The sequence below is a fragment of the Embiotoca jacksoni genome, unplaced genomic scaffold (genome assembly GCF_022577435.1).
Source record: "Embiotoca jacksoni isolate LCO1_2020_lvr unplaced genomic scaffold, fEmbJac1.0.p SCAF_28, whole genome shotgun sequence".
NCBI classification, from domain to species: Eukaryota; Metazoa; Chordata; class Actinopteri; family Embiotocidae; genus Embiotoca; species Embiotoca jacksoni.
The window spans coordinates 1,354,786-1,366,008 of record NW_027185379.1 but is presented as its reverse complement, the minus strand read 5'-3'; the positions used below and the strand labels follow the sequence as shown (position 1 = coordinate 1,366,008).

Genomic DNA, 11,223 nt, shown 5'->3' with positions numbered 1-11,223 from the left:
TCTCATTACAGCCCGTCAAGGATGAAAAAATAAGCAAGAGACCAACAATATTTAAAGTTAAGAAATACAATAATATTCAGACTATTCTGTTTACATTTACTCCACATAACCAGGAATATGTCATCCCAATGTCTGGGAATTTGTTTGATGCTAGTTTCAGCCAAAACAGTCTGCAGCATCATCAGCTGTTGTCTAAATAAATGTGTCCATCCCTGATTCCCATCTCAGAGGGACATGTGTTGTTGTAGACTGTGATGTCTGAGCTGTGTGTGTTTGGACTGAGGTTGATGCTGCCTGAGAGAAGGGCCCTCAATCACAGTTCACATACCATTCATGAATAATTGATTTGCTGCATATATTCCTGTTTTTTTCTTTTCTTTTCCCATGAAAACGGTGGGAGGTGCTGCAACTCAGGTTGGGAAGACCTCGGTCCCACTGGCCCTTTAAGAGTGGCTCTGTGGACAGTGTTGTGTTCCCAGGGTCTTTAATGGAGACAGAGAGGGATTGAGAAAGACCCCATTGTATATGCTGTCTTTTCAATGGGAGCTTGAGCAATGGTGCTCTCACTGCTCCCAGAGAGAGAGAGGGAGAGGGAGGCGGGGCGGGAGGGAAGAGGGTCACAGAGGGGGTCCTGTACAAGAAAGAGGGGTGTTCTGCTCAGAAACACAAAGTTTTGGGCCTGGATGGATGTTTGGGTTGTGAGGGGGATGGGCATCAGCTCCAGGACTGTGTTTAGGTTCAAGCCACACCGAAAGCCAGCAAACCTGATTCTTAACACCGAGACTTAAAGATTTAGGGATCTTTTTTTTTTTTTTTTTTTTTTTTTTTTTTTTTAATGAAGCTCAAGGGGATTAAGCATATGCTTCCAGGTTGTGAAACACTCCTACCTGCAAAACAGCATACATGGACACCAAAGGAAGACGGCACTGCTTACATCCTCAGATGCCTGCTAAACAAAACAACCTGTTAGTTTGGAGGGAGACCGCGTATTGGCTGCAAGACATGGGAAACACCTTCCTGCTGCTCTCCCAGCTACCCCGGGGGTGCTGACAATGAGCTACCCTCCTCTTCTTCTTCTTCTTCTTCTTTCTGCAGACGGGACACAGCCAAAGACAAACTGCTTCCCTCAACCTGTTGGGTCGACACATTAAAAAACTACCAAGGCCACGTGAGTGCCTGAAGTTGAAGGCGCTTGTGCCCCCTGCTGGTGACAAATGCAAAACACTCACTGCAAGTAAGACAATAGAGGAACACTTTATGTCAGAACTGTACTTCAGGTACCCACACGGGGGTCAACAGAAAACTCAATATACTATGGACCAGTGTCTAGATTCGTAAGGGAGAAGTTGTAAGGAAATAACAGACACAATAATTAACTGGAGGGTAACGTTCAACTGCAATTTGTAATAACTTTAAACAAACAATAAAACGTTAAACTATTACACTCACATTTTAGGATCAACATATGCAATACTTAGTGCATTTAAAGTAACAATAACTGTTTAGCAGATGGAAAACATAACACTCATGAACTTGTTTTCAATATCACAGGTGATGAAAGAAAATGGTCTTTTCATCATGAATTATTCATTTTTGTAAACATTTCCTATGAAATTAATGCGGTTACTTTTTAAAACCATCTGCTGAACATGAATAAGCGTATTACATGCTCACATTCTTTCATTTGAGATCATAGTTTAAATGCACATGTTCAGTAGTTTTAAATAGACATCACATTTTGTCATTAGCACGAGGAGTTCATTCATGAGCTATGAATCATACTTTTTTTTCCTGCAGGGTTATCAATGAAGAATGGTGCTCAGTTAACTACAGCTTAATACGTTGACCAACACAACCGGAAATACAAGTTCACATATTATCAAGGAGAACACGTGCTTTTCGGAGCCAACACCAGCTTCTACAGTTAGCCGCTGTAGCTTAACTTCTCTAAACTCACCAATACGCTACCAAACGAGGTTAAATCCTGGCACACAGGTGCTTGGACAACTCCCTTTCACTTCACACAAACTCTCCCAAAAGGTCGACTTTTTGTTCACACGGTTTTTAACTATCCTGTGTTTTGCTGAAGAATTTTGTCTGTTCGTGCCGTCTTCACCCAGAGCCTACAAATGTAGCCTGTAAATCACCTGCCCTGTGTTATCCCTTGAGAAGGTGTTTTAAAATGTTTGATATTTTTCTAAACAATGAATTATTAGACTCTCAGTGATATACAGCCCAGATTGCAATTATTTTGACCGTTACACACTTTTCTTTTTTCAGGCGATGTGCTTCAACGTGTTCGGTTTCAAATAGTAAAGTCCCGGCTTAGAGGAAGATGTAGCTCTGTCAACAAGGATCGCTAAAACTGCGAGTGTTTTCAAGAGTAATTGGACACTTGGAGAACTAAATGTTTCTTATGTGTCGTCTTATTAAGCCCAAGGTCAAGTGGCTCAGAGTTGATTAAGAGTTAGGCCAAGGGGGAGGTTGTCTGTCAGGGGTAAAGACGTGACACAAATAATAATATGGCTTTGGGAAAAAAAAAAAAAAGATTGGAGAGACAGTTGGTCTGCTAAAATTACCAGATGTGAACGGGTCAAGTAGAAAATTGCAAACAAGCCGGTAGGATGAGGAGCACAAGCGTCGTGGATGAACAACAGGGAACACAGAACTAGCAAATACGCAGTAAAGCAGATCCATAATGAGCTCAATCCCTGCTGGAGTCAGACATCCTACTTTATTTTGTACTAATACAGAGTTCAGAAACAGAGCGAATCTCTCTCGTAGGAAAATAACAGTGAACGTAATTGTGATGATGTGGTTCTCTTCCCTCGTTCGGCTTTAATAGCCATATTAACATCTCTGTTTCTGATTTATTGTAAACTATAAACACATGTGAATAAAATCACAGAGTCACTTAAAACAGGCTTTAAACGAATACTTCGGCACGTTACCTATGTCATGTGGCACATTTTACATAACTTTTATTTGTCTGAAATGTTTTTTGGAGTGCTTTTGGAGAAATCGAGGCAGATAATTGTTTAACCTGGAGTGTCATGTCCGCTGAAGGGTTCTTCAGTAAATCATTGATCACAGCTGGAAGGAGGTTATTTCTGTAGGATGTGACCTCTCAGCAGGGCGAGCGATGAAATGAAAAGAAAGCAATGGGCTCACATTCGTTCTGTTGTTTTACTGGCTCCCTTTATTTTTATATGAGTTTTTATATGCTTATCATTGTGTGTATGCGTCAGCCTTTTCGCCTCCGGTGACTGAGTTCAATTTTTCATCCTCCACCTCCTGCTTACTTTAATTTCTGCATCTCTCAGCCCATTTGTGAATATGGGATGTCTCTGATTGGCTTTCCGAGATCCCGCCTGTTGCATAATATTTTTCCAACCGTGATAAGCAAATACAAAACAATAAAGCGAGAAGCGATTAATCCCGTGGGGATATATGACATTGGCAAAACAAATTGACATACTGGTGATTGTTGCTTGGATGGTCGCGGGTCTGGACAGATTAAAATCTTGGTTGGGGCTATCCACAGCGGTGCTACAACCGGATTCCAGCTGTGTAAGAATAATAATCCCCGTGTTTTAATCTGCTTGAGCGGGAGGTGATCCAAACTCTGGTTCTGAAGCCATCCAAGGGCATCACGGGTACACTGGGATTTTTTAGGTTTGATAGCAGTTTAATGACAAGCTATTAGGAATCTGACATATGTTGCAGGACTGCAAACAAAGGCTTAATTTGGAGTGTGTGTTTCTGAGAGAAGAGCAGTATGAGAAAGTCCAATGTGACATCTGCTGATGGCTGAAATGAAAATCGCAGGATTTTTTTTTTGGTGGGATTTATCCATCGCTGTTATGATTATTGTGGCCTCTTGTCTGCATAAGCTGGAACGTTTCCAATTCAACTCACGCCAGCGTGGGTTTAAGGAAAGGAGGCCTAAATAGTGGGGATTATTCTCTGGCTCTTGCTCGTTCTCTCCCTCACTCTCTTTCACCCTATTTTTCAGCGTCCGATGCTCTGCCTTTCATTTCAGCTCCTGTTGCTGTGATGACCACAGACATGATCACAGCAGGTGTTCATCGAGGCTTCCTCAGGAAATATGGTAGGCCCGCTTGTCTTCCTTCATCCGTGTGTGCAGTTCTCTGTCGTCGTGTAAAGATGTGATGTTTATTTTTCCTGTTGGATTTTTGTTTTGCATTATGCTTGTACTCATTCAGTATATTGCAGGTCAAGGTCAGCGTTATATTTATCATTAAATGTAGGTTAAGTGATGCACGGTTCTCTTAGATACTCTCTCCATCCACCTGCTGCGTGTTTGACTGCAGTTTGTTCTTGACATTTGAGTTTGCTTCAGTATGCAGGCAGTTGTTTATGTTTTATATTGTTTGAACGTCTAAATAAAAGCAGTTGATGTCGTTATGAAAGGAGAGTTTTGAACATTCAAAACATCCAGAAAAGCCCAAAACCTTTGAAAATCTGCTCCTAAATATTATTGATTACCAGAATTAAAAACCTCAGTCACTCATGACACTTTTACAGATGTGTCTTAAACAAAGATTACAAATCCTTTGGTATTTATTCAGCTAATGTGGCTGTTGACTCACCTACTGAAGAGGAATCGTGTTTCAGATCAGCACTCCAACTCTAAAATGAGTGATGTCATCAGTCCCAGATGTGTTTTTACAGAATGACGAGATGTTGAGTCTCAAAGCCAAGTCATGATTCAGGTTTCCGCCAGTGTTTCATGTCTTTGTGCTGATGTTACATCTGTTTTAAATCTCCCTTGATTTCATTAGTGGCGTCGTGGTGGATCAATATTTAATAGCTATTTTAAGTCTTCTCTTTTCTTTTCTCTCTCTTGACTGTGCAGACTAATAAGAGTAAAATACCTGAACAATATATATTGTAAAGTGTAAACAGCCCTTGCAGGTGGAGGCCATGGTAACAGGCAGTCCATCTAATTCCTCTCTCTCTCTCTCTCTCTCTCTCTCTCTCTCTCTCTCTCTCTCTCTCTCTCTCTCTCTCTCTCTCTCTCATTTAATCCTCTATGTGGAGGAATAAATCAGATCTTCCCTGTCCATCAACATGTGCTCTCCATTTATTATCGTTATTACACAATGGACAGTTGTGTGGAGCACTTACACTCTAACACCCTCATCTGTGTCCTGTCCTAAAATCTCACAGTATGTTCCCAAAACAAAAGCTCCTCCTTTTTCTGATAGGGGACAGCTTAAATATTTATTTTGACAGCTAAACAGTAACAGACTCGTATTTGACATTATTGCTTTGTTTTTTTTTCCGCCATGACGACTTGTGGCATGACAGGAGAGATCTTTTGTTTTTAATTGGCAGGTAACTTTCACATTGTAATGCTGCTCTGAACGCTGTTGTCTCACTGCCTGTACTTTTTAATATGGTTTACAACATGCCTTTCTTGAAAGATAAATGTCTTGTCAGACAATGACATTTATAAAGCAACATTTCATTTTTTACAGATTATTTCCTGGCAGAGAAATTCTTCTTGTGCAGTGTAACATTTAATACAGCGGCTATGTTACAAATGCTTTATTGTGAAAATCTGTTTTAATAATTTTCTTTTATCAGTTTTTAATCATTGTTGGACATTTTTGGAGGCTGAAGTGTATAATGTATAATTTCATCATAGTGTTTATCCAATTTTATCGATGACTTAATGCTCATTAATGACATCATATTAAATGAAGAACTCTTTTCTTGCAATCTGAATTTTTATATTTGTTTTTTCAGTACATAGAAAGTTCAACCTTAAACAAAATAGATCACCACAAAGTGAACATTTCAAAATTTAATCTGTTTGTATTCACTTACTTCATTTGGAAATATAAAGATTAGTTATTGTAATTATTATAATAGAACAGATGGTCAAACATGGTTCATATTTAGTGTGATGGACAGATCTGGATCTCTCCAACATGCCACTGTTTTGTTTTTGTTTTTAACAAAAATGAATGAGATCAAATGCATTCAGACTTTTCACAGTTGGCTATTCTCCACGATGCTTTTACTGTTTATCACTCAACTAGAATTGCACCACCTCCAACTCCCTACTTACATCCCTTTCTGCGTTGCCTATTTTCCTCCTCTGCAGGGGGCTTCATGTTTAAGCAGTGGAAGGAGAAGTACCTTGTGCTGACCATGGAGGGAAGCCTGCTGGTGTGCCGGGATGCAGAGTCCCCTCCGGACCAGGTGGTTGCACTGCAAACCAGCTGTGAGTCCGTCGCAGAGGGACGAGAAATACTTGACCTGCCCAAGTTGCCTCCAGGGGGCAGGAGGGACTGCTGCTTCGCCCTCATCCTGCCACAGAACAAGTTCCTGCTGCTGCTTACAGACAACCCAGATGACTGCAAGTGGGGCTCTCTCTCGCTCTCTCTCTCTCTCTGTGTGTCTGTCTCTGGATTTCAAAAGTCCTTTGCCCCACTCATAATCAGATGTTGCGCACACACACACACACACACACACACACTCACACAGGAATTTAGGTCTCCTTTGTCCTACTTACTATCGGACATGTTTACTGCAGATGGTTATCAGATTATGACATTACACCCTCTCCTGTGTTGTTATGTGGATCTATAACAGGGGTGGGCAATTCATTTTCCCAAGGAGCCTCATGAGAAACTGGGACTGTTGTGGAGGGCCAACAGGCTGAACTCAATTCTGCTCAATATTAATTTTATCTCTTTATAAAAAGCAGTAAATTGTATGTTTTTTTATTAGCTGCTACTGGTAGTAGTAGATGTTGCAATTAGTCTATTCAAATGTGGTGCAAGCATTTTAAAAACGTCAACATTATATCACGATCAACATTCACGAAAAAGATTTTGAAAATGAGCATATTTTTGCAGTATTTCAAAGACCAACATTAAATTCACTAAACAAAAATGTAATAAGTGCTATTGATATTTTGTTTGTCGTGTAATTACCTCATTTGCTGTTTTTCAGTTATTTGTTTTTGTTCAGTGAGAGAAGGGTTGGGTATTTGCGGTTGTTTGTTTGAATCCCAAAAAATTCAGATCTCAGAAAACAAAGTGCAAATAAATTCCTCGGATTTTGTTCCTACCGCCCACTGACAGGTCTCATTTTGCCTCAATTTCAAACACTTGGCAATCAACATACTTTTACAACATATACAATAACTTTAAAAAAAATTACACACACACACACACACACACACACACACACACACACACACACACACACACACACACACACACACACACACGCTAAAACAGCTCCTAACAATGACCGTTAGTTAATAATTAAGTCACATCATACAAAACGTTGTCATCCTGACTGGTTTTTACTTTATCTTCCTCAATGTAAATGAATGACAATTATCGGACACAACTTGGTTAGCAAGCACTCGATATCTCTTGGGAATCTCAAAATGCCGTACTTTGCTCCAAACCTTGTCTGCCTAATCCACCTGTCTCAGCTGCAGGGTCACCGGTAGGTCAGTGCCTGATTCAGAGTGGGAGAGGGGGGCTTCGGGCTCTGCTCCAAGACTTTCAGACCACGAGCTCCCATGGTGAGACGTTTAGGGAACATCTGTAAATTGGGGTACTGAACTGGGTTACACATGCATGATGTACACTTATTTACGTGTGATTCCTAATTTACCATTGACCTCACGCGGGCCGGTCAGGGACAGTCAAAGGGCTGGATGTGGCCCGCGGGCCGTAAAATGCCCAGGTCTGATCTACAAGCTTGGATCTGGTTCAAGTAGAATGACATGTCATGTTTTCCTTTCACAGTCTTTGGCTGAAGTTGATCAGGAAAGTGAGAGAGGTGAGTCAGCAGTTTTCTGGTCCTATTGCTGCCACAGCCTCACTCATACAAATCTCTCTAATAATATCTGAAAATGTATGAATGCTTCTTTTTTTTTTTTTTACTTTTCCACAGTTGATCTCTTTGTCTTACTTCTTAGGGTGTCATGTCACCCCTGACCCTTCAGAGACAACGCAGCCTCACTCCCTGCATCACAGACAGAGACCCGCTGCCCGACTCATGCAGTGATAATGACCCCGGCTCCCCCAGGGTTGGTGAGGGCACCCCTCCTTTGTCTCGAGTCACTGAACGGGGAGGCTCCTTCAGGGAGAGAGGCCAAAACCAAGGTCTGCTATCAGGTCATCTGTAATCACTCGACAATAGTAACTCACAAATTGATGCTGCATTATCGGGTAATAGCAGCTTGCATGTTTTCATCAGTTTTGTTTATAATTTAAATTAAATATTTCAAAGGAAATTGCTTTTTTTAATTCCTTTTTTTGTGAGCGCTTTTGTGTAAAGCAGAGAGTGTACTCAAGTAGCTGGAGAGCCCAAACAGTGAGCAAAAAGAAGCAGAGCTGGGCTTGGTAGCCGGTCGAGGCACATTTCTTCCTGTTAAAGGGAAGTTTTTCCTTCTCACTGCTTGCGTTTTTTCTTCCGTTTAAAGGTAGATTTTTTTCCTCCCAGCCGCTCACGTGGGAATTGTTGAATTGTTGGGTTCTCCAGTATAAAGTTCTGTTGTAAGGAGTACCCTGAAATTACCTGTTGTGTTGTGGATTGGTGTTATATGAATAAAATTGAATTACATTTTTATGTAATGTCATCAAAATATACCTTCGGGCGTTTTATAATGTCTCTAGCAATTCTGTTTGTCTGGGAAGACGTCTGTAAGAGCGTTGAAATGACTGACATCCTTGAAGGCCGGGGGGGGGGGGGGGGGGGAAGCTAAAACGTTACCAACATTACTCATTAAAATCATCGTTTGACAACTGGTCAACCGTAAAAAAGTTTTGGTGTATTTGTCAAAACCGTATTCCAGTTAATTGTCCATTTCTTCTCCAGCCAGCGTGCTACGCCGATCCCTGCGTAGTGTCTCCGTGGCGCCACCTCATCGTGTATCTGATTGTCTTCGCCACGGCAACAGCAGCGATGCCCGGGCGGTGAGGGCGGTGTGCTTGCTGATGGGGGGGGCAGCGGCCTCCTCTGCTCTGGGCTACATCAGCACCTGCACCCCCACCTCTCCCCTCGCCACCAGGGCCCCAGAGCTTGCCCACGGAGCAGGCGGCTTCTCCGAGCTCTCCGCGGGAGGATCCTTCCACGCCTGCAGCCAGGACGTCGACTCCTCTCCCTTCAACAGCTTCGACTTTGAAGGAGACTCCGACTTTGACGCATTTGACTGTGGAGGATTTGCTTTTTAGTTGCGACTAGGTAGAGGGAAATGGTTTGAAAAGGCCGTTTATTCTCAAGAGAGTCCCCATTTTTCTATCATATAAGGGCAATGCTTGTTGGGTTCTCTATACATCTAATTTATAAATTAATGAAGGTGTTCTTCCTGGCTTTATGCCCACGATCCTCAGGTAAATCATTCATGATCTTGACTGTCTGTGTTGTATCACTCTTTCCATGCCACAGGACAGCTTGAGGTTAACAGGGTGAGCAGTATGATGCCAGACAGCCACATGGACAATTATCAGGAGATTCTTCTCTCAATCTTAGAGCAATTGTGTTTTCCCACTGTTTGTCTTATAATATGTCTTCATTTTATATATATATTAAAAAAAAAAAGATGACCTCAGTGAATATTTTCTCCTCATCAACATTCTGTTCATTTTCCCTTTTTCCTTGTTTTCAGATTTCGCCCTCTGCTCTCCATTTGCACATACCAGCATTTTAACGTGAAATGCCATTTAAAGATTAACTCTAAATAAATCTTGCTGTCATCCGGACTGCGTGTCTCTCTTTGTGATCCATCTGCTGTTTGTTGGCTGGCATAGAGTGGCCGTGCAGAAAACAGGCCAAAGTTTGGAGAGGGTCAGGGGGACATGCAGGATATGGTCGTGTGTGCTTATCTGAGATTCTGACAAAAATAATCTCCCGGTTTTACAGCTCATGAGCTAAATGTAGACTTGTGTTGGAGTGTTCACCAGACTGAGCTACAGACTGACCTTTCTTAAAAAATGACTCCATATTTTTGCAAGCAGCTTATTAAAGTTAAAACATCTGTGCTGTTTAATTTCATATATTCATTTTGCTGCTGGTCGGGGTGTTAATAGATGAAAAATGATTTACTCTCAAATCAGAATTTTACTTTGCTTAAGTCCAACATCCTCTGTTTTATTCTAATCACTGGCATCACTCCTGGTTGACATATTCTGAATGTCATGTTGTGTAATGCCTGAAACGTTTGCTGCTCACTATTGGTCATGAGTGCTGGCCAGAACAAACAGCCGAGTCCCCTGGTGTCTGCCCCTTCCCTCCTCCCCCCTCAGGTAATTGTATTGTGTGACGTATTTTCCCGCATGTGCTATTTAAGTTCAGTTTGAGGCTAACCGAGTCTGCTTATTTTCAAAGCCAATACATTTTCTGCCTTTGACCCAACGCTGCAGTGTAAAATGAAGTCAAACCTGCTTGTCAAAATCCTCCCGGGTGTTTTCTCCCACTCGGAGGTCGGATTTTCCCCATTTTCCAGTTGCTAATGAACGCACAAATACTGGTGCCATTTCTGTCAGTATTTGAACATCTTAGTCGTTATGCATAACAGTGCTGCTTGTCCTCCAAAAAAGTGTAGTGCCTGCTGAATTTATGCTGCCATCAAATTCTGGTGATACATAAATATGTCTTTGCGTGCATGTGTAGTTGTGTTAATTTAAACACATCCCAAATCATTAAAAACAACAAAAACCTTAGTGGCCACCTTTAATATTTTAAATTTTGACTCTGTCCATCTTAAAGCGTTACCACTTGGTCTTCTCAGGAAAAGGACATTCCTACAAGTGAGTTCATTTATGACCATCTGGTCTCGACAGTGATGAACCTGTTCCTGACAGGAACACAAACCACCAGCTCCACCCTCAGATACGCTCTGAGTGTGCTGATCAAACACCCCGACGTACAGGGTAGGTCTCCAGAGTGGGAACCTGCGTTGGTGAGTCTCTGGCTCGGATGGAGCTTTATATCTCCTTGATGTCACTGCTGCAGAATTTCACCTTTTCCTGTGCTGATGGTGCTGACAGTATGAACTTCATCCCAGAGTACAGCAGCTTTGCCAACATGCCTCGTAGTTGCCAAAATCATTGCGGTGAAAAGAGAAACTCCATTCAGACAGTCTACTGTCGGTTGAAGACTGTAGGATCTCTTTACAACATGAATTTTGGCCCTTTGGTCCACAATTTACTTTTTTCTTTGGTT

At 41.7% G+C, this 11,223-nt stretch overlaps 1 protein-coding gene across 1 annotated transcript; it reads left to right on the top strand.

Moving 5' to 3' along the window:
* Window positions 1-851: 851 nt before the first annotated feature.
* LOC138205259 (uncharacterized) lies at window positions 852-9,761 on the top strand. Its single transcript, XM_069161059.1, has 6 exons — window positions 852-1,234; window positions 4,043-4,111; window positions 6,137-6,395; window positions 7,803-7,836; window positions 7,976-8,162; window positions 8,878-9,761. The coding sequence occupies exons 2-6, from the start codon at window positions 4,057-4,059 to the stop codon at window positions 9,231-9,233; spliced, it is 891 nt and encodes a 296-aa protein (XP_069017160.1). The 5' UTR covers window positions 852-1,234; window positions 4,043-4,056; the 3' UTR covers window positions 9,234-9,761.
* Window positions 9,762-11,223: the final 1,462 nt, after the last annotated feature.